Source organism: Brachyhypopomus gauderio, chromosome 9 (assembly GCF_052324685.1).
Source record: "Brachyhypopomus gauderio isolate BG-103 chromosome 9, BGAUD_0.2, whole genome shotgun sequence".
Taxonomy (NCBI): Eukaryota; Metazoa; Chordata; class Actinopteri; order Gymnotiformes; family Hypopomidae; genus Brachyhypopomus; species Brachyhypopomus gauderio.
The window spans coordinates 11,261,760-11,288,587 of record NC_135219.1 but is presented as its reverse complement, the minus strand read 5'-3'; the positions used below and the strand labels follow the sequence as shown (position 1 = coordinate 11,288,587).

Here is a 26,828-nt window from a genome sequence, read left to right as displayed (position 1 = left end):
CAACAGTCTGTTACCAGGGTGTGTTACCAGGCTACACAGCAGTCTGTTACCAGGGCGTGTTACCAGGCTACACAGCAGTCTGTTACCAGGGTGTGTTACCAGGCTACACAGCAGTCTGTTACCAGGGTGTGTTACCAGGCTACACAACAGTCTGTTACCAGGGTGTGTTACCAGGCTACACAACAGTCTGTTACCAGGGTGTGTTACCAGGCTTTACCAGCTGTGGACTGTTTTGAGTAGGGCTGATTTGAAGTTGAACACATACACACACACACACACACACACACACACACACACACACACACACACACACACACACACATGCACTTATTTGGATCAGGGTTAATGTCCAGCACTACAAATGAGTTTAAACAGAATTTCCACGAGCGGTGGGTCAGCCGCAGTCTGGCCTGTCTTTACGCTAGCCTCCAACTGTGAGGGCGGAGGGGCGGAGGGGTGGGTGGGGCGGAGGGGTGGAGGGGCGGTAAGGAGACGCTGCGTGAGCAGAGCGTTCATGGCCTTAATCCCACAGATGACCTTCCAGTGTCGTGGTCTTCTGCAGCTCAGGGTTCAGTGTGAGAACACAGCTTGTCCTGCAGGCTGTGAGAAGGTACAGAGCTGGCCTTGTTTGTCTTGAAATCGGGACAGCTACAGGGTATTGAGCAACAGCGGGACCGTGTGAGTGAGTGTGGTCTCTCTGGCCGTCTCCCCCGTCTTCACGCTGAGGAGGAGTATCCAGAATGCTGGATGAAGGTACGGGGGGGGTGACTGGAGACTCTGGTCCTGCAGGGCTGCACTGATCCCTCCTGTGTCTCCTGCTCACTCCTCATTATCTGAGGAAGGAAGAAATGGACAATGTTGCAATGACACTAATCTCTCCCTCCCTGTGTGTGTGTGTGTGTGTGTGTGTGTGTGTGTGTGTGTGTGTGTGTGTGTGTGTGTGTGTGTGTGTGTGTGTGTGTGTGTGTGTGTGAGAGAGAGAGAGAGAGAGAGAGAAACAGTTGTGTGATACTGGGTGGAGTAATACTATAGTTCAATAGTGAAAGATCCCACACTTTTGTGGGTGTGATCGTGGATTTGTGTGTGTGTGTGTGTGTGTGTGTGTGGTGTGTGTGTGTGTGTGTGTGTGTGTGTGTGGTGTGTGTGACCTAATGCACTCCGTGTAGTTGTGAGAATGTAGTCAGTCCACACTTCCCATAGTTCACAGAGCCACAGTGCCCTCCAGTGGCCATTGGAAACTGATATTAGCATGTCCTGATCAACCCGTCCTGCTGGGTGCGTGTGAGGCAGGACACTTTCTGTGACCGTCAGGACCAAGTTAATCCATGAGGATGTACACATCTGGTTTGATGTGGTCCAGACGGGTTTTACTCCGGTGTCGTGTGGGTGGTGTATACTCTGCTCTGCTAGAACTTTGTGTGCTCCATCAGGTTTGATGAGCTCAGGCTCTCCTGCTGCAGTCCACTGTACATACTCACCTGGTCAGGTATACACATCTTCTGGAGATTTGTCTTTTTTAAAGGTGTCTTAAAATTTGTAACGGGAATAATCAGAATGAGTTAATAATGCAATTACAGAATTGTTTTTTTATGATCTAAGAAACGAAGGCTCTCCCATTATACAAGTGTCCTTTCACATGCAGTAATCTTTATAGCCAGCAGGTGTCAGTGTGCGCTGCACCCCATGTACATGTGAGCCGTTAACCTCTGCCCCCCTGCAGGGTTTCCTGTCATCGCTCCGGCTGCTGCCCTGTGCAGAGATTTGGAGTGGTCATGTTTAACGGCCAGTTAACAGGACAACTGAAGACAGAACAGACCAGTAATCAGAGGTCCATCCCCGGCAGCTCTCTGTCATCCATGTTTGTGATGGTTTAGCGATTTTCAGAAATGTGTCCCTGCTGGTAGTTGTACTGGTCAGCCATGTGTGTGGGTTGTGTGTATAATAGCTATGTAATAAGGGTGTAGTGACATGGGTATAATGCATAGTTAGACTTTTGTGGTTGGTCTGTATGTGTGTGTGTGTGTGTGTGTGTGTGTGTGTGTGTGTGTGTGTGTGTGTGTGTGTGTGTGTGTGTGCGCAGGCACGTGCCTGTGCACATGTGAACATGTACAAGCGTGTGCACAGATGTTTTGCCATGAAACCAAACAGAAGAGGCTCTATTCACAGGCTGAGGCTGCAGTGGTCTGGAGCTCATCTGTGGGTGTGGCCAGCAGGATTATGGGACACATGGGGGCGGAGCCAGGGACACAGACCTACATGTGAGTGGAGAGTAAACTGGGGATCGAAATACGTGCCCTGTGATAGAGGGCATGTGTCTAAGGACTCGGTACACTTCCTATGATGCACACAAACACAGGTGCGTGTGTGTGTGTGTGAGAGAGAGAGAGAGGGACAGTGAGGGAGAAGAGACATGACTGTTGTGGTTGACAACCACATTTTGGCTTCTTGGTGATAAAATGGAAACTCCATGTGTAGTTTGAATCACGGGGAAGAAGAGCCATACCCCTGTGACAGTACACACACACACACACACACACACACACTCACACACACACACTACCACACACATACATACACACACACACACACACTTGTTCACACATGTCAACTAGCTGGAAACACCCTCATGTATAATATACCTGGTTACTTTCTTTCACATTGTCTTGACCCCACTGTCTGTGTCCAAACAGAAAGTCTCAAAGTCCATACAGAGTCCAAACGGACGGGACACGTCACACCAATCACGTCTCTCGTACTTCTGTCTCCTCCTAGATGGGAACTGAACCCACTTCATGCTGCTAACGTCTATAAGTTGTTTAAAGTCAGTGCGTCTATCTGACATGCTCAAGCCATCCAACCCAAGCAAGTCTCTGCATTCACCCACTTCACATCTCAATAAGCTGGTTAGCATCCACTGTCACAATGAATCCACTGATGGAGAGAACTCATTGCTCAAACCAGAACTGGTAGCAGCCACTAGGGGGAGCTGTAACTCAGCAGCTCTGTTGATGAGGCTAAGGCCACATCTATCGGCTCTTCTGCTAGACTGGACTTGGATGTTCAGAACATCACACTGCTTGTGACTGAATAATTTGGATTCCATGTATTTTTAAATAATTTCTTATGCTAATCTTATATGTTTATGGCAAGTTAAATGCAAAAAATCAGCTTTATTCCTCATGTGGTGGTAAAGTTCGAGCTGAACTGGGTGTGTTTGAGCAGAGCACACACACACACACACACACACACATACACGCACACTCACACACACATGTCTGTGTTCACTGTGTCATCTAGGCCATTTAGGGCTATATGAACTAGATCTTCAAAAAATCAGGCAGCAGTTTGGCACTATAGTCCTGACTAGAGAACCGCCTCTGGGGGGCAGCAGACTCACAGCACACCTGATGCTTGGCTGTGAACATTACTGATTTGTGCTGCTGTACAGGCAATTGAGTGCACTGACTGTTTTCAAATCCTGGCCTCTGTCTGTCTGTCTGTCTCTCTCTCTCTCACACACACACACACACACAAGCACATTCCTTATATAACATCATTGATTCCCTTCTTGAGTCTTACATTGGGTGTTGGACAATTTTGTGTGTGTATGTGTTTAGATAACTGTTAGTGCACACGTAATCTTGAAGACCAGCTCTTCTGTTAATCTTACTTGATCTGAATTAATGTTTTACAAAAGCCACGCCCCTAACTAATGCTTTGCAAAAGCCATGCCCCTAACTAATGCATTACAAAAGCCACGCCCTAACTAATGCATTACAAAAGCCATGCCCCTAACTAATGCATTACAAAAGCTGCACTATTATGTAATGCTTTACAAAAGCCACGCCCATAAATAATGCTTTACAAAAGCCACGCCCCTAACTAATGCATTACAAAAGCCACACCCCTAACTAATGCATTTCAAAAGCTGCACTATTATGTAATGCTTTACAAAAGCCACGCCCCTAACTAATGCTTTGCATAAGCCACACCCAAAAATAATGCTTCACAAAAGCCACGCCCCTAATTAATGCTTTACAAAAGCCACGCCCCTAACTAATGCTTTACAAAAGCATTGTAATTTTCACTGTGTTCACTATAAACAACATGACCCGCCTTAACAGGTATGTGTTCACGCTTCTCCTGCTCCCATGACAACAGCTGAATGTAACTGCATGTATCATCTGTGTTCAGGCTTTTACGAGGATCACACCACAATGTAAACACACACATGTGCGCACACACACACACACACACTCCTACAGACAGACATATGAATAGATTAACAGAGATGGGTGGGTGAGAGTGAGTGATGGCCGTATTTTATCAGTGTCTAAGCACAAATCTGAGCACAAACAAATGATCTGCTGTCAAGTCCTCACACTACTGTCAAGTGTTTGTGTTCACTTTAGTACTATAGTGTGCTAAATCTAAGAGAGCTGTGTGTGTGTGTGTGTGTGTGTGTGTGTGTGTGTGTGTGTGTGTGTGTGTGTGTGTGTGTGTGTGTGTCTGTTGGAGCCAGCCTAAAGGTTACATAAGAAATCAATTACATTCCTCACATTCTGAAAATTATTGAGAGTTTGTTTCAGTCCATTTATGTTCCAGATGTTACTGGGATTTTGGTACAGTCCACTTACACTCCCAATGTTATTGTCAGTTTGGTACAGTCCACTTACACTCCCAATGTTATTGTCATTTTGGTACAGTCCACTTACACTCCCAATGTTATTGTCAGTTTGGTACAGTCCACTTACACTCCCAATGTTATTGTCAGTTTGGTACAGTCCACTTACACTCCCAATGTTATTGTCAGTTTGGTACAGTCCACTTACGCTCCCAATGTTATTATCAGTTTGGTACAGTCCACTTGCGCTCCCAGTGTGACTGTGAGTTTGATACAGTCCACATAGGGCAGTCATGGCCTGGCGGTTAGGGAACTGGTCTTGTGACCGGAGGGTCGTGGGTTCGATTCCCAGACAGGCCATGTCTGAGGTGCCCTTGAGCAAGGCACCTAACCCCAACTGCTCCCCAGGCGCCAGGGCTAGGGCTGCCCACCACTCTGGGCACGTGTGATCCACAGCCCCCTAGTAATCACTAGTGTGTGTGTGTTCTGACTGCACAGATGGGTTAAAAGCGGAGGACAAATTTCGATTGGGGTGTAAAAATCACAATTGACAAAATATGGCACATGCTGCCTGGACCGGTTCAGTCAGGTTTATGCAGAGTGCCTTTCAAAACTGGGTTATCATAGAGGCGATCCAAAGAGATTAGGACACCACCAACCCTTCTGTGTTCTTTCAACACAGATTATACCTGCAGTGAATTTTGCTTTATAGAGTCATTACTGTATTCACAAAGCATGCAAATGTGTATGTGTTTAGCATTAATGCATTCATTAAGAATACAAAAGTTTAGCGTATTCGTAAAGCATGCAAAATTAAGTGTTTACTTATACTTATCTGAACTTATAAAGGTTGGTATAGAGTGCATGTTTTTGTGAATATATCTGTAATGCTTGGCAAAAGGTGTGTGTGTGTGTGTGTGTGTGTGTGTGTGTGTGTGTGTGTGTGTGTGTGTGTGTGTGTAAGGCTTGGTACAGGGTGGAGATCTGGTATCACGTTGCTCCTGTAGGTATAGCAGCAGCTGATAAAAGGAAAGGTGATCCACAAACATTCCCACACTGCGCCTTTTCTGGAACCAAGCTGAACACGTTTGGGATTTGGTCAGGCTTGTGTATGTGTGTGTGTATGTGTGTGTTTGTGTGTGTGTGTGTGTGTGTGTGTGTGTGTGTGTGTGTGTGTGTGTGTGTGTGTGTGTGAACACCATCGCTGCTGTTCTCTCCCAGCCACAGCTGCCATCTTGATCCCATTCGCTGCAGTCGGTAATGAAGTCTGCACACACACATTTCATGCAATTATTAAAAGAACACAGCGTCTCCAGCTGCCAGCTGGATATTGTAGCTAAAACAAACCAACAAGTGTGTGTGTGTGTGTGTGTGTGTGTGTGTGTGTGTGTGTGTGTGTGTGTGTGTGTGTGTGTATTGGGAGTTATGAGAGATGTGTATGTCTGATATTAGATTCTTGCTCCGTTCCTCCTGTGCACCTATGCAATATTAGTACTAGAAAGGATCATTGAGAAGCGAGAGAGGATGGAGAGAGAGAGGATGGGGAGAGAGAGAGATAGAGAGGATGGAGAGAGAAAGAGAGGATCTCTGGCTTGTGTTCACAGGAGTGTTGGTGTATATAGAACAACTTTGAATCATTTTGGACCATGTTTACGTTGCTTCATTCCTGTGGATGTGTCTTCATCCTCACGTCCTCACAACAGTGTCTTCATCCTCACGTCCTCACAACAGTGTCTTCGTCCTCACAACACAGTGTCTTCATCCTCACGTCCTCACAACACAGTGTCTTCATCCTCACAACACAGTGTCTTCATCCTCACGTCCTCACAACAGTGTCTTCATCCTCACGTCCTCACAACAGTGTCTTCATCCTCACGTCCTCACAACACAGTGTCTTCATCCTCACAACACAGTGTCTTCATCCTCACAACACAGTGTCTTCATCCTCACAACAGTCTTCATCCTCACGTCCTTACAACAGTGTCTTCATCCTCACGTCCTCACAACAGTGTCTTCATCCTCACGTCCTCACAACAGTGTCTTCATCCTCACGTCCTCACAACACAGTGTCTTCATCCTCACGTCCTCACAACACAGTGTCTTCATCCTCACAACAGTCTTCATCCTCACGTCCTCACAACAGTGTCTTCATCCTCACGTCCTCACAACAGTGTCTTCATCCTCACAACACACTCTTCATCCTCACGTCCTCACAACACAGTGTCTTCATCCTCACGTCCTCACAACACAGTCTTCATCCTCACGTCTCAGAGCTTTTTGATGATGATCTCTGTGTCTGATCTGATTCAACACAAACCTGTCGCTCACTCTCACTTCTTTTACACACACACACACACACACACACACACACACACACACACTCATTTGCTCCTGGTCTTCTAGACTGTAGGTCTCCCTTCAAAATATGTTCTCCAGCCTGCATAACTGCTTAGATGTTGGATTTGCGCAAAGATTGAAAATATTTAATGTGCACACACACAGGCGCGCACACACACAGAGAGGCACCGGCATGCTTCTGATTATGATCATGTGATTTTCACTCTTTTGATCTCTGTTTGCAAAGTAATTTCTTCCTGATTACTTCCCGTCAATGGGTCAACTTACACATCCGTTCAGCTGCCCATTCAACACACACCACCAGAGCATTTCCCTCACTCTCTCTTATACACACACACACACACACACACACACACACACACACAACATGCCCTGAATGTGCTGGTATGGCTGGTGCCTTGTGCTACAGCAGGCTTCAGTGCCAGTGCTGGAGAGTTCACTACACAGCAGACCACAGCCAAACTGTCCATCTGTGGAGACCCCGCTCTGTGGAAGGATTCCTCCCCGAACAGCAGTTTACAGACCCAGTCCCATGGAATCACGTGCCATCCAGTGTAATATGCAGGTAAAACATGCCTGGTATTCAGGTTTCAGTTCAGTGGGGCAGACTGTGCCTGAAGGACATAATAGATGACCATGTCTCTTCCTCTCCACGCTGCATATTGTGAGTGGAGCATTTAGTGCATTCTATCTGCCACACTAATGAGACCAGCAGTGAGACCTGCTGTGAGACCTGCAGTGAGATAATCAGTTAGGCCAACAGTGAGAAAATCAGTGAGGCCTGCATTGAGACCAGCAGTGAGACCAGCAGTGAGACCAGCAGACGCATTAGGCAGATTTACACAGCATCCATTGTTTGATCTCCAACACCAGTGCTCTTGTAATTACAGTTCTTTCCACCTTGAATTGTTGATAATTAAATTGGAATTTAATTAATTAATTGAATTAATTGTTGGATGTATCCTGGAGTGTGTTCCTGGAGTGTATTCTGGAGTGTGTTCCTGAAGTGTTTTCCAGGAGTGTGTTGCAGGAGTCTATGTTGAAGTGTTTTCCAGGTGTTTTCCTGGTGTGTGTTCCAGGAGTGGTAGTGGCATGTGAAGCTGGGAATGTCTAAATATTGTTTGCCATTCCAGGAATTCTGCGTCCATGCCAGTGGAGCTGGGGAATATTTGGAGGTGTTGAAGAGCTCTCCGTGTCTCCGTGTCTCCACTCAGTCCGCTGCATAATAGAAGTGTGTTTCCAGGAGTGCGGAATGCACCTGGCAGTGTGACGGCATTTCTTGCATTGCTCCAGGAGTGTGTGTGTTTGGGGGAATAGCCACACAAAGACTGAGTGGTGTGGAATTAGGGTTGTGCTGTTGAGAAAACTTCACAGCTTTATTCTTGACGCGTCGCGACCAGCGTGAGGGTCCGCGCACCGAAAACAACGTAATCGCGGTGGATCCGCCCGTGCGCTGTCGCTTTGCGAGGTCGTGCACCTCTCGAATTTTGAAAGTTTGCGCACACCGCGCTTCAGCGCAATGAACAAAGTCATATTTGCAGGGTTTATACACCTAAACAAGGTAGAATTAAAGCACGTCACGCGATATAAAATTTGAGACATTAAAACGATACGCATATGCGGGGAAAAGTAGCCAATTCTAAAGATCGATCTCAGGTTTAATAAATCGATATTGAATCATTCAAATGAAGATCGATTTGAATTGAAAAATTTTTTAAACACACCCCTAAATTTACCATATTATGTGCACTTACGGCTTTTTAAACCTTGGTTTGCTGATGCCATTTCTGTTTGTTATTTATTATTTTGTCTATTTTGAATTTATTAATTGCTAAACAAACTGGTCCGTTTCTCCTTACCACTCATTGTGTATTATTCAAACACACCTAATTCAGCTGGCTACTTGTTATCAAGAGTAAAATGCTTTTCAACATGAGTTTGGCAACAAAGTAAGTTGGCTAAATAACTTTAAACTTGCTCGGATAGGCCGGTATCGGTATCGGCCGATATCGGTATCGGCCGATATCGGTATCGGATCGGAAGTGCAAATAAATATCGGTATCGGATCGGAAGTTCAAAAAGCTGGATCGAGACATCTCTATGAATATCCACTCTGAGGATGCCTCCTCTGGGCCTGTGTGCTACACTGGGAGCACTGTACAGACCATGGTCCCAACACTGGCATATAAACAATTCTTACCTTTTGGCAGCATAATACAACCTTACGCCTTGTGAGGACATTTGAATATTGTTGTGTTGGGAGAAAGTCCGTCCGTCAGTTTTTCTGATGCTGGACACACACACACACACACGCTCAATACACACACATACACACAATAATATTGTGAGAATAGTCTGGTCTTAGCCAGGTCCCCAACACCATACTATACTGCATACACACACTCAGTGCACATACACACATCCACATCCACACACACACACACACACACACACACACACACACACACAATACACACAATAATATTGTGAGAATAGTCTGGTCTTCGCCAGGTCCCCAGCATCATAATGCATTACACACACACACACACACACACACACACACAATAAAATAATGTGAATGGTCAAATGACAAATGGCATTTGTCAGATCTCCAACATCATAATGCAGGAAACACACACACACACACACACACGATATACACTGGCGGCTACACTCGTCTTTGCTCCTCTGGCTGCACTGAGTCACTAGTCCATTTCCAAAATAAAGCAAGGATATTAATAGAAACAGAGACCACATTACTCCACTCCACCGCTCACACTGCTGTACTGATCGTGCTGTGAGGGTGTGTGTGGTGTGGTGTGGAGGTGTGTGTGTGTGTGTGTGTGTGTGCACGTCTGTGGCAAGGTGCGTATGTCAAGTTCAGAACGTATTCATTGCACTCTGCTGTATTGTTGATTTGATTGGATATAATTGCCCTATAATTGCCCTTTCAACCCGACAAGTGAAAACATGTTTTTTTATAGACTTTGGACTTTAGATAAAAAATCCCAAACTCAAATCTCCTATTCGCACCCTTAATCTGTAGAAACCCAACGCAGTAAGAGCAGCAGCAGGTGTTTGGATGCAGCGCTACACGCTTTGGCACTTAAAAAAAAAAAAAGGATCCCAAAAGGATTCATCCATCCATCCATCCATCCATCCATCCTGAATGACAGATCCTCACAAGCTCCATGATGTTGGACGCTGGGATGGCGAGTAAGAACTACTTCAGGTATCTCCACAGATGTTGGATGGGTGTTAAATGTGGGCTTTAGTTGGGCCTCTCAAGAATGTCCAGAGAGGAGAGAACTTATTCCCTGAGAGGAAAGACCTTCCCTGAGGTCTCTCCAGGACCGCTTCACTGCCATGTTGAGAAGTCTGAGTGTTCTGTGGAGGTGTTCTGTGGAGGTGTTGTGTTAGGCCTTTAAAACGACTGAGGCCACTGTGTTCCTGGAAAGCCTCAAAGGCCTAGAAGATGTTTCACATCCTGTACCTGTGCTCTGTCACAGTTTGATTGTGCAGATCGACAGGTGGATTGACAGACAGGTTCTTGGACCTCACTGCGTGGTGGTGTGTCCTGACAGTGTAACTGATGGCCCTTATAGATCTACTGGTGTGCCTCTCTACATTATGGCCGATCAGATCCCATTAGGGGTGTGACGAGATCTCGTGTCACAAGATCTCGCGAGATGTAACTCAGTGATATTTCTCATCACATTAAAAATCAGGATTTGTGATCCAGCAAGCAGCAAGAATGATGTTGAGGTATCACTATTGAAGATGCACCCGCCACTTTCACATCGTTTGTTTGGCAGCATTTTGGGAACCCGGCGGAAATGATAAATGGCAAGAGAGTGACTGATAAGACACGGACCATATGCAAACATTGTATGAAAATAATGTCGTACACCGCCGTTAATACGAGCAGGATGCAGAGACATTTACAGCTGCACCACAGCTCAGTACTCAGATCAACAACTGTCGTTTTAGTTTTCTTATAATCTCGTCTCGTCTTGTTCTCATGAACTAAATCTCGTGTCTCGTCTCTGCTTGTGAGCTGAGTGTATTGTCACACCCCTAGCTCCCATCGCCGAATTCTACCTGAGATCTACATACGTCTGAGGGAGAATTAAGGCCAGCAGGTTCACAATTTGGAGTTGTCATAGCAAAGAGTCTGAATACTTTTCTGAATAAGCTCAGATTTAGATTTTTAAAAGGTTCTAAAACATTTCATGCCATCATTATGGGTGATGAAGAGATCACTGATGGGTAGAAACTGGTGCGACAGGTAAAGGGGTCTGAAAGGTGTGTCTGTGTGTGTGTGGATGAGAGAGAGAGAGAGAGAGAGAGAGAGAGAGAGAGAGAGAGAGAGAGCGAATGAATGTAGGCATACGTCGATCACAGCTTACAAACCCGCATTGCAGGTGTGGTAGTTCATCTCTCCCTCCCTCCCTCCCTTTCTCTGTCCATCTCCCCTACTCTCTCTCTCTCTCTCTCTCTCTCTCTCTCCCTCACTCTCCCTTTCTCTGTCCATCTCCCCTACTCTCTCTCTCTCTCTCTCTCTCTCTCTCTCTCTCTCTCTCTCTCTCTCTCTCCCTCACTCTCCCTTTCTGTCCATCTCCCCTACTCTCTCTCTCTCTCTCTCTCTCCCCCCCCTCACTCTCCCTTTCTCTGTCCATATCCCCTACTCTCTCTCTCTCTCTGTCTCCCTCTCTCTCCCTTTCTCTGTCCATCTCCCCTACTCTCTCTCTCTCTCTCTCTCTCTCTCTCTGTCCGTCTCCCCTACTCTCTCTCTCTCTCCCTTTCTCTGTCCATCTCCCCTACTCTCTCTCTCTCTCTCCCGTTCTTTCTCTGATTGTTCTCATTAAGAGTGTTCTAGTGCTTCCTGCAAATGTCCATCCACACTGATCCATTCACACGGTGTTCACTTCACTGACACTGACACACACACACACACACACACACACACACACACACACACACACACACACACACACACACACCCACCCTCATTGTTCTCGCCAAATTCATATTTGTGCTCATTCATCTTGTTTTGTGTTTGTGCTTTACGCACGAGCACAGACCTTTTCCATCTACTCACTCTCGCCGTCTTTCCCTCTCTATAAGCATTTTCACACCTACACACATCCCTACACACACACCTACACACACATCCCTACACACACACACACACACACACACACACACACACGCATCGTGAGCTCAACTATATGCCTGTGCACCTTCTCTCAAAACAAAAGGGTTGCGTGAGAGGAGAAGGTGGTAGTTTGGTGTGTGTGTGTGTGTGTGTGTGTGTGTGTGTGTGTGTGTGTGTGTGTGTGTGTGTGTGTGTGGTATTCCACTGAAAGAGCACCTGGGTTTGTCTGCAGATTTGGTGCTATGATCACCATTTCAATCTATACCACAACCTACACACACGCACATACAACTGCCACTGTGTGTTTTGGCAGCAAGTCAAATGACCGTCTACACACACACACACACACACACACACACACACACACAACACCACTTTACTCCTTTGATGCTTAGCAGTCCTCATTTTCCTCACACGCGATCGTAGCAGCAGACATTCGTGGCATTGAAGGTTCAGTGAATCACTTGAAGAGTCAGGACTGGACCTCCCTCTGTCTGCTCCAACACGCTCACAGTCATCATCGAAACAAACACGCGTATTTCTTAGCAGCACCCGGTGTGACAGCGTGTCCAGCGCTCTTGCACTGTTTGGTGGGTACCGGACGGGCCTCTGCACCTCAGCACACCTGTGCACAGGTGAGGTCCCCCCCACCCCCCCCCCCCCCCCCCCCCCCCCCAGAGCCCCTCCCTTACACGCTCATGGTTTGTCAGCTTTCCGGAACGCTGACGCTCACATCCGAACTTCACCGGCATGACTCTCCCACTGAGCTCATCCTGGGGAGGTAGACGGGGGAAAGTGGAGGAGCAGAGGGAGAAGGGGGGGATGGGGGGAGGAGAGAGGAGGAGGGAGAGGGGTAGAGAGGAGGGGGGAGAGGAGGAGGGAGAGGGGGGGAGAGGAAGGGGGAGAGAGGAGGAGGGAGAGGGGGGAGAGGAGGGGGGAGAGGAGGAGGAGAGGGCGAGGAGGAGAGGGAGAGAGGAGGAGGGAGAGGGGGAGAGGAGGAGGGAGAGGCGGGGCGAGAGAGGAGGAGGGAGAGGGGGCGAGGAGGGAGGCGAGAGGGCGGGGGGGGAGCGGGAGGGGGGCGGGGGGGGGGGAGTGCCGTTCTGCTCCACAAACTTCAGCGAATCCAAACTAACAACAGTGAGAATGTGAGCTCGGGTATATTTGGGCTAACTGAGTATGATGATGGCAGAGATAAAAACCTAACTCTGACTCACACACCTCTCTCTCTCTGTGCATCTGGATAGTGTCTGCGCGTGTAGGTAGTGTCTGCGCATGTAGGTAGAGTCTGCGCGTCTGGGTCGAGTCTGCGCGTCTGGGTCGAGTCAGCGGCTTTTCCTAAGCTCTGTAACACCTTCCTTGCATGTGTTGGGGTGTGTGCTGTAAATCGTCCTCCTCACACTGTGCAGGTGCATGCACTCACTACGTGGTGCTGGGGTCAGAGGTCAGGGTTCAGCTCGTAGCTGACCACATGAGGAGACGGATCTGGTTTGGAGCGGCTTCCGTCTCCGGCTAATCCTGCCGTGGTCGGCCCACTGGGCCCCGTCTGCGTGGCCGCCAATCCGGAGCTGCCGAGAGCCCGTTTGGCCATCTCTCTGGGCCCGCCTGACACTAGGCCTGCCGTGATGGCACAGGACCTAGGTGTGCTGAGTCAGGGGCTGTCCGGGGGGAACGCCTGCGTACCCACCCCCCCCCCCCCCCCCCCCCCCCCACACACACACACAGGTGAATCTTCACCATGGCCACCCACCTCTTTACACAGCAGGCTTTGCATTCCACAGTGGAGTCTCAGAACCAGGTGCCAACTGCACCATCCCATATCGCCACGGGCAACTGCACACTGGCATTTCTATGTCAACTCACAAAAGCTGTCTTGTCTGTCTGTCTGTCTGTCTGTCTGAGGTTGTGGGAACACATTAAACGAGGAGACGCTTCCTTTCAGAAGGGTTTTGTCCTCAGGTACATGTGATCCAATGATACAGCAAGCGCCACATGACCACACTGTGTGTGTGTGTGTGTGTGTGTGTGTGTGTGTGTGTGTGTGTGCGTGTGCGTGTATGCGTGTGTGTGTGCGCGCACGTGTAAAAACAGCCATTCTTCTTCAACAGTCCTGGTACCATATTGAACATTTGTTATAAATCTAATGTCAGTTCTCGCAAGTCGGTTGTGGCCTCAAAGTCCAGCAATCCAACACACAGACTGAGGAGATAAACCAGAAATAGTGGTGAGGGTTTTCTGGGCAGGGAGCACGGGGTACAAAGAGAGTACTAACCAATGACCAGCAACTGGGACAAGACCCGGACTATAAATACACAGACAAACATGGAAACGCCACGAGACACAGGTGAAAAGAACCACCGTTTACAAAGGGTAGACCAGGGGTGTGGAGACAGTAAATCAACCCCACATGGGCAAAACGAGGAAGTAAAACAGACACGAACATGATTGACAGGCATTACACACAGACAGATTTAGACATACTAGACACGGCACTAGACATAGACATTATTAGAGATAGACAGTATTACAGACAGAGAGCATTAGACACATTCAGCAGTAGACGAGTATTAGACACAGACGGTATTAGACACAGACGGTATTAGACACAGACGGTATTAGACACAGACGGTATTAGACACAGATGCCTTTACTACAAATGGCAACCGAAGGACAATGACAATACAAGGAATTTGGAGTGAATAGCCTGTGTGTGTGTGTGTGTGTGTGTGTGTGTGTGTGTGTGTGTGTGTGTGTGTGTGTGTGTTGTGTGTGTGTGTGTCCGTGTGTGTCCGGTGTGCGTGTGTGAGTAGGTGTCTCCACTCCTGAAGAGCTGACAGTGGAGCGTGCACACACAGCTCTGGAGAGTGTGTTTGAGACGTTGAGGACACTGGGTGGTTTCCGCCGTCACCTGAAGCAGTTCCGCTCCGTCTACAGTGCTGGTGATGTACACACCAGGTCAGTAGATATCATACATATATATATGCAGAAAACGACCGCTCCGAGCTCCGCTCCGGTAACACTTTACGTTCCTAAAAATGATTTTCCATGAAGCAAACCTGGCAACTTCATGGCTGCATCCATTAAAACACAACGAACGATTTGTAATTCACAGGTTTGAAAACTCGTTCTCCCCTCCCGCCCCCCTACTGTGTAATTTTGGTTAGGAATACAGCCGAGCTAAACTATCAGGTTGAAAGTCATCATAGTTTGCTTACCCATTTTGACCCAGTTCCCAATTCAACCTTTAAGAATAGATTAACGGCGATAATTTTTTATATCGCCCGATAAGAGTATCAAATTAACGACCCGCCGTTAACCGCCGTCGTTAAGGCCCACCACAATAATATATTACATATATTATATATATATTATATATATATATATATATATATACATCACCCATGCACTATCTCTCTCTCTCTCTCTCTCTCTCTCTCTCATTCACAGTTGCACTGAGGATCTGTCCTGTCCCTCCTGTGTCTCTGCTCGTGCGTCAGACTCGACAATAGCATTGTGTGATTCAGGAACTGTACCTACCTCAGTCCTTGTTCTTGCCTTGTGGTGTGTGTGTGTGTGGTGTGTGTGTGTGTGTGTGTGTGTGTGTGTGTGGGTGTGTGTGTGTGAGAGAGAGAGAGAAAGTGTCTATGTGAGAGAAATACAGAGAGAAAGATACAGAGCGTGTTGTTAGCTAACAGGCTAACGTCTTTGTCCTTGTGGACATACAGGTCTCTGTCCTCTTCATTCAGACCGAAAGCTGAACCAAAATGAACCGCGATTACATTCTCTGAAATGACAGCAGGAAGAAAGAAAAAAACGTTCTGCTCCAAGCAGGAGATTGGAGGGCAGTGCGGCTCTCAGGAAGCCCTTGATAGGCCTTTAACCACTGACCCCTGCGGCTTGTGCCTGTGAGGAGAAACGTCAGAGCCGCGGTGGAAGACCAGGCAAGAGTGAAACAGTGAAAATACTGACACAGCATGGCTGGCCTATTAGTGACCTTTCCTACTTCTGCGTATTTCCATTTGGGTTGAATGTCCTAAAGATTGTTCATCTTCTGAGAGGGCGAGAGAGGGGTAAGGACACTACAGGACCTGCCCCTAGAGGGGTCAGGACACTACAAGACCTGCCCCTACAGGGGTCATGTCTCCAGACAGGGCTAAATCTGAATTCTGATACAGTGAGGAATCCAGGGTCAAATGCCCTGCTGTAGGACATGAGGGAGTCGCAGGATCTATGTGTTACCAATGAGTTTAAAGATGAGGTTAAACCTATTTGGTTGGAACGCCAATAATGACTGAATCCCAGTAGTCCGGGTGAATCCCAGTAGTCCGAGTGAATCCCAGTAGTCCGGGTGAATCCCAGTAGTCCCGAGTGAATCCCAGTAGTCCGAGTGAATCCCAGTAGTCCGAGTGAATCCCTGTAGTCCGTGTGAATCCCAGTAATCCGGGTGAATCCCAGTAGTCCGAGTGAATCCCCAGTAGTCCGTGTGAATCCCAGTAGTCCGCAGTGAATCCCAGTAGTCCGAGTGAATCCCTGTAGTCCGAGTGAATCCCAGTAGTCCGTGTGAATCCCAGTAGTCCGAGTGAATCCCTGTAGTCCGTGTGAATCCCAGTAGTCCGAGTGAATCCCAGTAGTCAGAGTGAATCCCAGTAGTCCGGGTGAATCCCTGTAGTCCGGGTGATCCCAGTAGTCCGTGTGAATCCCAGTAGTCCGGGTGAATCCCAGTAGTCCGGGTGTGTTGTGTTGAGATATACCAACTGGAGATCCAGGAACAGTGAAGAAGCATCTAGAAGGTATGTGAGATGAGAGTTTACAGCAAATACACACACACACACACAGGTTTCCAACTGAAGCTGCGAGTGCCCCACTGCTGTGCCACAGGCTGCACATAGCATCCTGGGGCCCGGTGCCCTGTGGCCTGATCACTGCCCCCCCCCCCCCCCCCCCCCCCCCCCCACAGAACTCCTCATCATGCCGCATACGGAACACGTGAACTCTGGGAAGTGCGCACATTCTCACTAGACCTGCCGGGCTTTTCTAAAACCCACCACTGAACACCTCCAAGATCAAAGATCCAAGACACATTTGCTCCAGACAGCTGTGTTCTGATCCCGTGTTCTGATCCCGTGTTCTGATCCCGTGTTCTGATCCCGTGTTCTGATCCCGTGTTCTGATCCCGTGTTCTGATTCCGTGTTCTGATCCCATGTTCAGATCCCATGTTCAGATTCCATGTTCTTTCCCCAGTGCAATTAGCTGAATGGTCGTGTGTGTGTGTGTGTGTGTGTGTGTGTGTGTGTGTGTGTGTGTGTGTGTGTGTGTGTGTGTGTGTGTGTGTGTGTGTGGGGTCATCCCGTCAGCGGTTGTAAAGGAATGCATGAGCATGTGAGTGAGTGTGGGCAGGTCGGGTCTTCAGGACAGCTCTGTGCCTTTCTGACAACATGCTGGATGTATTTTGGACCTCAGCTCCTTGTGCTGCCCGTCTTCCTCTGTTTTGTGTTCGTCATGTTAAGGGTCTGCTCAGTGGATCCACTGATGTGTTTTAGACGACGTTAATGCACCGTCATTATGTCGTTTGGGTTTTGCTCATAGTTATTTTTAGCAAATAGTGGTGTTCTTACTGAGTGACAGTAATGCCAAAAGATGAAAGAAAAAACCTCAACGACCTGTTTGTTTGTTCATTTAGACTCTTTCGTTAAATCCTTTAAATGACCGTGAGCTTCAAAAGATGTCTGGCTCCAATGTCACCCTACTGATTTTGGACATGACTGCATGCTTTATACATATCCACTCTGTTTGGCCACAGAAAGTCGTTGATGAAGAGATCATCTTAGATGAAAGGGTTTTAGACTGCATTTAAGAACTGCAGGACTATGTATTTAGCAGACCAAGACCAGACAGAAGCCCTTATTTATAAATATTTGTATCTACTGGAAAGTTATCTACCGTGTAATACTAACCCTAACCCTTACACTACTGTGTATGAGTATAGATCTGACCCTCAGTAGTTTGAATTCAGAATCCCTTCCAAATCTGCTTTTATATGGAGTGTCCAAAAGTGGGTGGGGTTTGAGAAGGTGGGTGGGATTTGTGACAGTGGGTGTGTATTATATGTGAGTGGCGTTATCTGAGAGTGAATACTGTTGGGTAGCAGGAGGCATGCTCGGTTATCCACTCCATCTACAGATGTGGGTGTTTGCTGAGAGAGGTTGTGTCCTGAGGGTTAATGTCTGACACACGTCGGATGCAAGCAGAGGAATAAGACAAGATCAACAGAACAGATTCATTTATTTGATATGTGGTGTGTTGTGTGGGTGCAGGGGGGGGGCTATGTAGAGACACATTTTAGCCCCAGGTCATTTTGTAACGGATTTCGGTAATAACCTACAGGGCATAACAAGGCTCTGATTCACATGCACAGTCTAACACCTATCTCTGTGTGTGTGCGTGCGTGCGTGCGTGCGTGCGTGCGTGCGTGTGTGGGTGTGTGTGTGTGAGTGAAATGGGAAGGTACTGTGAACCTACTCCCACTTACGAGAAATATAGCTCTGTTAAACAGAGCTATATTACTGGAAGTCTGGCGGTGGGAGGGCTCAGGGCAGGTTGACTTTTTATTTTAGTTAATTTTTCATTTAGTTTACTAGATAAAAGTGCTGTAGTCTTGATTCATTATTTCAGAATCGTGTTCAGGGACATTATATATATCAGTTTTTTGGGGGAAGTTGCCATTGATACCCCCTGATGCCCTGGAACACACACACACTAAACACACACACACACACACACACACACACACACACACCTTGCAGGGGTAAGCTGACCCATAGCTAACCCGGTGCCAACACGGAGCTCATCTGAAGTTAAAATGCAGCCATCCTTAGCTGACCCATAGCTGACCCTGACCCAGTGCTGACCTTGAACCGACCCGGGGCCAACCCGAAGTTGACTCTGAGTTTATCCAGAACTGACTCAAATCGGACCCAGGGCTGAGCAGTAGCTAACCTGCCACTAACCCAGAGCTGCTGATCAGAGTGGCCCCTGTGCTCCACAGACCTGTGTGGATTGGTCTAGTGGTGTTTTGTGGTTTGTGGTGTTTTGTGGTCTGTTGGTCTGGTAGTGTTTTGTGGTCTGTGAAGATTGGTCTGGTGGTGCTTTGTGGTCTGTGTGGATTGGTCTGGTGGTGTTTTGTGGTCTGTAATGATTGGTTTGGTGGTGTTTTGTGGTATGTGAGGATTGGTCTGGTGGGGTTTTGTGGTCTGTGTGGATTCGTCTGGTGGGGTTTTGTGGTCTGTGTGGATTCGTCTGGTGGTGTTTTGTGGTCTTTGTGGATTCGTCTGGTGGTGTTTTGTGGTCTGTAATGATTGGTCTGGTGGTGTTTTGTGGTCTGTGTGGATTGATCTGGTGGGGTTTTGTGGTCTGTGTGGATTGATCTGGTGGGGTTTTGTGGTCTGTGTGGATTGGTCTGGTGGCGTGTACCCAGCTTTTGGGGACTGTTCTGTTTGTGTGGCTCAGGAGTCACCAGTTATGTTGAGATTTCTGTCTCTTAAATATCTTGCTTTGTCTGTGTTGGGCGTAGTAAAGTGAGCACTGGTTCCTGAGGACTGGATTTAGGAACCAATTCAATTTCAGTTGAATTCTTTGTGATTTCATCTTATTTTCTCTATTTCCTAAAAATAATTCTGTTGTTTTTAAGAACATGTTGTTTTTTGTTTGCTGTCTGTGGGTTCACTCTCAAGCATTTGATTGGTTAGTTGTAGCTGTTTCGGAAATGTTAATCCTCATTTTATTTATATATTGAAATTCTTGCTCTCTCTCACTCTCTCTCACTCTCTCTCTCTCTCTCTCTCTCTCACACACACACACACACACACACACACACACACACACACACACACACACACACACACTGACGCTGTGGGTCGTCTGTGCAGGCCACGTATCGTCCAGTCCTGAAGCAGGTTCTGGAAGAGATCTTCAATCCAAGCCGTCCTGAGTGTCCTGACATTGAACACACTTCAGGGGGACTTACTGACCTGCTAAAGACTGGCATAAGCATGTTCATGAAGGTAATGCGCACACACACACACATATATATATACACACAGTATATATTCTAATACACTAGAACAAATACACTAGGTGATAACATCACTTCGCCTGCACAGACATGTATGTGCGTGGGACCCTTTAACTGGGTTCTATGTGAGAGTGTAAATAAATCGGTTTAGTTTCTAGCTGAGATTTATATTAGTTAAGTTAATGTAATTGTAGTGTAATGTAAAGTTAAGCTAATTAAGATAATATAATTGGGATTAAGGCTTGTTAGGCTAATGTAAATGATGCTTAATTTAGTTCGGATAATGTAATTGAGACAAAGTTAAGTTGGCTTAATGTGGGTTGGGTTAGATTCACGACTAGTGCAGTGTTGTGAGTATGTCGGGTCCACAGTCTGCTCTGTCTGGTTTCACTGCATCTGTGTGTGTGTGTGTGTGTGTGTGTGTGTGTGTGTGTGTGTGTGTGTGTGTGTGTGTGTGTGTGCTCACATGCCGTGTTGCGTGTTCCACTCCATGGTAGCCCCATGCTCACATGCTCACCCACATGCATGTTCACATACAGACGTTCACATGACATCGCTGTGTGGGCGTGACCAGGCACATGGTCGTCCATGCCAGTCTGGTGTCCAGCGCAGCACATGGCAACACAGCCCTGCTCTAAGCCCCGCCCTCCCCTGCCTGCCCCCCCTTATTGCCTGATTGCTATTCGCAGGCTCACTACTCCACTCAGCCAATCATGTCTGCCCAGTCAGTCACGCACAGCAGGACTGACTGAGCCCCAGTGTGGCCTTCTCATATGGCACATCTGCTTGTGTGTGTGTGTGTGTGTGTGTGTGTGTGTGTGTGTGTGTGTGTGTGTGTGTGTGTGCGCTTTGATATGAGCGCTTCTTTCCTGTGTTGTGTGTATCTGGACTGAGAATCTCTCCAGGTGTGCATGTGTGCGCGCTCATGTGTTTACGTGTGTGTGCATGTGTGTCATAATGCATGGTTACGAGGTGTTATTGTGTGGAAACGTCCAATCTTACCCCAGCTCACCCACTGAGGAGTGACTCAGTCCACAGAGAGAGTGTTAAAGGGCTTTGGAGGTGGGACAGTTGTACAGACCGCTTCAGGTGCAGCAAACAAACTTTAAAAATGCATTTAATAAGCATTTTTTTGTTGTTGTTTTAAACTGTAATAGGTCACCCGGCCCCACCCAAGTGATCATCCATTGTTGTTTCTCTTCCTGGTGGGTGGAGTCACCCCGTCAGAGCTTCGCCTTATTCGCGAGGTTGTCTCCACCCATAAAGCAGGAACACAGGTGGGTATATAAACATAAATACCATTCAAAATGACCACAGTATATTTAAGAAGTAGTTCTGAAAGGAGGTCTGCCAGTGGTGCTGTACAGTAGTATCTGCCTATGGAGAGATCCCTACTATCTCCTTACTATCTCCCTATGGAGAGATCCTGAGAGATCCCTACTATCTCCTTATGGAGAGATCCCTACTATCTCCCTATGGAGAGATCCTGAGAGATCCCTACTATCTCCTTATGGAGAGATCCTGAGAGATCCCTACTATCTCCTTATGGAGAGATCCCTACTATCTCCTTATGGAGAGATCCTGAGAGATCCCTACTATCTTCTTACGGAGAAATCCCTATCATCTCCCTTCTGAGAGATCCCTACTATCTCCCTCATATAGTCTCTTCATACAGTCTCTCTAAAAGTTAGGGCTTAGGGTCAGAGGTCAGGCGTAGGCAGATTCTACTGTTTCAGCAAACTGGGTCTCAAAAGACATTTGGGTCCCATCAAGAAAAATTGTGTGTGTGTGTGTGTGTGTGTGTGTGTGTGTGTGTGTGTGTGTGTGTGTGTGTGTGTGTCTTTGCATACACACAAGCATTCTGACCTTCATTAGGACATCAGAACTTCCCTCTGCATTATTAACACTGCTCATTATCACAGTTTATAATCAAAGCTGAAGAACGAAAAGTGTGTGTGTGTGTGTGTGTGTGTGTGTGTGTGTGTGTGTGTGTGTCTCAAGATTGAATAGAGCTGTAATTGAGTCCAGTCTGAAGAAAAGGGCTGTTGTGGATCAAAGCTGTATGTCATGAATAAATCAGAAATCATAAAAGCGAGACCCAGGAAGGCTGTGGGGCCACACACACACCACGTTGAGCACACGCGTCCACGTGCCCTTCCTCTGCCACTCTGTGCTGCTTCACTAGGAGATTAATGGTGCATTTCAGGTCTGAAATGCCTAAGATCAAAAACCAAGCAAAACCTGCAGTAAATCTTCTTGGCTTCCTCCACACAACTGTTAAAGTTCAGATCACAATCATCTGTCCTTTAGACATGTGTGTCTGTGGGTTTGGCAAAGTTAGAACTCGCACTCTCCGTAAAATTTAAATCAATGATTTATTAAAAGCAGTTTTCAGACGATCCCTAAAAGTGTCTCTAGAATATAATGGCTGTCGCTGCACATTTCAACACTATATCAAATGGCTAATAAGATGCAGTATTCTAAACACATCATCATGATTGGATTGAACTATATTATGAGTATTATTTTGGTTTCATGCCATGTTTAGAAAGTTCTGAAAAACAGCTTAAAAAGGAATAATGGTGACCACCTCATCCAAGATTACTTCCATCAGAGGATTGGAGCGCCATCCACAGAGAGCGAGTCTGGCCTTCAGGTTTTAATCTCACTGAGCACAAGATAGAGCAAGAACGTTCACATCAGGAAAAGCCAGACACACATTGATTGGTTCGTTTGTGTGTGTTCGTGCGTGTGCGTATTTCTTTGTGAGCTATATTATGAGCCACATATTTTAAGGGTTTCAGATTAGGGTAGCCCAGGACTAGTCACTATGGCATTCACAGTGTCTTCCTTTCTCTACTGTGTGAGACCACCGTGAGACTTTGTGAGACATGTCTGTGTCTGTTGCAGGTTTTGGTGCTCTCTACCAGACTCCTGAGACCGGCTGATATTCCACACCTGCTGTTTAGGGCTGCCAGACTCTCACCTGATATTGGAGTTTGAGAGGAGAACACAGACCCCTCAAACATTCTCACTATCTGAAATGCCCAAAAATACATACACACACATTCCCAACACAACAGAATGCCTGGAGTTCGAAGAAGAGGTGGTTATAGGTACGGGATGGGGTAGGTAACTGAAATCAGAGTTGTGCCAGGAGTTGGTAATTATGTAGTCAAGTTAGGGACTGTGGTAATTGTGGGTACCTTATAAAGGACAATACGTTAAGAAACAAATGATCAGCGATGACTTTGTGGTCTGTTGTAATAAATCAGTGCTCAGAATTTCCAACACTGTTTAGAGTAAATACATATTTCATTGCATGTGACCAAAATCCATAAAAGGATGATCAGAAATGTAGAACTTTATTAATAAAGAGCCATGTGCATGTTTTGTTGGAAATGGAGTAAGACACTGGGGTTTTATGACTGTTCTCGTAAATGTGTGTGTCTGTCTCTACCCATCAGCATGAGACTGTCACACCGCAACACCCTTACACACTCGTACAAGTGGCCACGGTGCTCCTGCTCAGTCAGGTGCTACATTTTACATATATATACATGTTATACAAGTTCATATCAAATATTGCCATGACAATACTGTTTAACACACTGAATTGTATGGGGGAGTTGCCGTTTCGTGTTTGCTGGAATGCGAAGTTCAATGTGAATCAAACACACACACACCTTGATCCAACCCGCACCTGTATCTGTGATTAGGAATAGCTTCTGTATGTTGATGTAACTCAGCATGCTGCTTTCTGCTGAGGCACGGAATCCAGGTTCAGTGCAGCACCCTCGTTTTAAAGTGTGTGACACTGTTCTGAGCGGTGGCTTGCATGTTACCATGGCGCCCTGCACACTGGGTGAAGCAACTCCACCTGCACCATCGCCGGTGTGAATGTGCTGGTATTGAAGAGTAGAGCCAGAAAGGTCCATTCACACAGTTTTATTTGTACCCACAGTATTTTCAGCAAGAACCAATAAATAAGCTCAAGCCAAGTGGCCCGATAAAGTGCATAAAAAAACGCTTCTGTTGTTCAAATACACACTGATGAGTGTTTGATGGAGAAACTGCACAGTAACGGAGAGAAGCGAATCCCCACACACACACACACACTACAGCTTGCTACTTTAACAATGCTGGCTTTCAGCTCGTCTCTACCACGAGAGGTGAAAGCCTTGACCTCAGAAAGAAAAAGATGAAAAAGTCTAGCTGGCCTTTTATCAGAGCCACTAAAAATACTCCAATGTGTCCTTCACGAACTCTGTTGCCATGGGAAAGTCTGAAAGTCCACAGACATTATTGTGTGTGTGTGTGTGTGTGTGTGTGTGTGTGTAGTGTGTGTGTCCATATACACACCAAGTGTCCTTTGTAGTAGTCCTGGTTTAGACATTTAAACTAAGTCCCCAGAATCCAGCTGTAGCAGCTCTTCCAGGACTTACGACAGCACAGGTAGATTGCCCACCACCACCACCACCACAGGTCAAAGGTCACAAACTCGGTGGCAGCCTCTTTTTTCAGCAACTGCGTGCTCAGAGGTCGGCAGTCATCATTCAGATCCTGTCAGCTGACGTGCACCTGAGCTCAAAGGCGGGACAGAGGTTTCGCCTCCAGCATCAGCCTTGGGGTCGTGTCCGAGTCAGTGTTTCTGTGCCCTCCGCCGGGCCTCCCCCCCCGCCTTCACACAGAGGTGACTGTCCGCACCTTGGCCGACAGCACCTGTTTGAACCGCCTCTTCAGGTCCTGCATGTTGGGGGACTTGGGTCTGGGGATGAGGGGAGACCTCCTCTTCTCCGGCCCGGCCGAGGCTGTGGCCACGGGGGCCTGAGACGCCGGACACGGGGGCTGCTGCTTGGCCAGGTCCCTGCACAGCCTGTGAAAGGCACCGTGGACCTGGCTGTAGTCCTCCCTGGCAGACACCTCGTAGAAGGAGCAGCCCAGCGCAGACGCCAGCCGAGGGCCCTGCTGGCCGTCCACCCTCCTCACATGCAGCAGGTCGGCCTTATTGGCCAGCAGGATGATTGGCGGCATGCTGGATCTATCGGCATGCTTGCAGCTGACCAGCTGATGCAGCTGGCTAATGAGATCGAAGCTATGGTGGTCCGTCACCGAGTAGACCATAACCACAGCGTCTGCCCACTGAATGGAACGGGTCACGTGGTCAGTGTAGCTGAGTCCATTGGTGTTAACCTGAGAGAGAGAGTGAGAGAGAGAGGTCAGTTTTTTCACAGCAAATTGAACCTCGTTATGTGTCAGTCTTCTGCGTCAATCTGAACTGTACAGAAAACTACACGTTTTACCATCACTTTAATTGCCCATGACTAATTAAAGGAATATACAATTTTGAAGCCTATGACATCATTGGGCTCGGTGGCACGATGCGCGTGCGCCCACAGCCCCTTCACGCGGGTGATCTTCAAACTCCGAACAGCACCGCTTGGGTTTGGTGGTTCTGAGGCACGAGACCCGCGCTCGCGGCCCCACGCCAAGAGTGACGGCGAACTACCCGCCGATCAATTAATCCAAGTGTTACAAACGAACCCACGGGGACACAAAAGGAGAGCAGAGACAAAAGGCAGAGGTATGCGCTCTTGCAACACCAGCTGTCCAAAAGTTTAAACCCGCGTGGGAAAGATGCGACCTCGTCCCAACCAGCCCGATGGGTCCACGGAACCATCGTTTATAAAAGATAAATAGTAATCAGTAAACTTACTTCGACTCCCGGCGTGTCCTGAACCTGAATGGCCACTTGTTCTCCGTCGAGTTGGACCTCTCTGGAGTACAGGTTCCCTATAATACAAACAGCCCATTAACACATGACCATGTCACCGTTAGAGATCACGGTGCTGCTTCAAGTGTTTCAAGTCTCACCTGCGTTCCTCTCGTAGTCACCGATAAACCGTTTGGTGAGGAACCGAACGACAAGCGCTGTGAAGAAACGATAAAAGAGTTAACGGAGGAAGAACGGACGCCAAAAGCAACAGTATTACATTTGCGCGGTGTGAAAAGCTCGAACGATCATTTGTTGTTGAGCTCCAAACGGTTCAACATACCGGTTTTGCCAACGCCGCTTCCCCCGATCACCGCGATCTTCACGACCCTACTGGACAGGCACTCGGAGTTCGGGTACTCCACGATAGTGGACATGTTCTGAATCAGTCGCATTCTGCCAGATAAACTCTTTTACAACACAAATAAATTCCCCCCAAAAAAACTACAATATCCTCGAAGTGGATCAAATAGCATCAAATAATTCAGCCGTGCGTAAGAACGAAAGACTTGGCGTGTCTTCTGCTGGCGGCACCGGGTCCGGTTATTCCAGCGAAATGCGCAACAGATCCGCAGCTCGAGCTCGAACCACCGTTGGCACTTCGGAACTGTGAGCTGCGCGAGCGACTTTAGTACATTTATAGTAGCGCGGACGCGCTCGCTCGTGATTGGCTGCCACTGACAACAGTGACGCCCCCTCCCCCCGCCTCCCCCTTTCACGTGGATCAACAGGCTGCATTTTACAAGGGGGGGGGGGGAGTGACAGGTGGGTCAGCCCGAATGAACAGACAAAACAGCTTTTATTTGCCCGGGTCTGCGTCGGTTAATGTGCAGTACGGTCGACGAA

General features: G+C 47.5%; 2 protein-coding genes across 2 annotated transcripts in view; one reads left to right on the top strand and one right to left on the bottom strand.

Annotated features, from left to right (window-relative positions):
- LOC143523010 (sec1 family domain-containing protein 2-like) overlaps window positions 1-23,693 on the top strand; it is a 33,522-nt gene extending 9,829 nt beyond the window's left edge. Inside the window, exons 2-4 of the mRNA XM_077017106.1 lie at window positions 20,064-20,198; window positions 21,367-21,486; window positions 23,120-23,693. Of these exons, the coding sequence (XP_076873221.1) occupies window positions 20,064-20,198; window positions 21,367-21,486; window positions 23,120-23,212 (348 nt within the window). The 3' untranslated portion in view covers window positions 23,213-23,693. The remainder of the gene's footprint in view (window positions 1-20,063; window positions 20,199-21,366; window positions 21,487-23,119) is intronic.
- Window positions 23,694-24,142: 449 nt separating this feature from the next.
- Window positions 24,143-26,603, bottom strand: rasl11b (RAS-like, family 11, member B). Its single transcript, XM_077017104.1, has 4 exons — window positions 26,266-26,603; window positions 26,084-26,140; window positions 25,926-26,002; window positions 24,143-25,402 (listed from the first exon to the last, which is right to left on the bottom strand). Exons 1-4 carry the CDS (start codon window positions 26,375-26,377, stop codon window positions 24,893-24,895), a joined length of 756 nt encoding a protein of 251 aa, XP_076873219.1. The 5' UTR covers window positions 26,378-26,603; the 3' UTR covers window positions 24,143-24,892.
- Window positions 26,604-26,828: the final 225 nt, after the last annotated feature.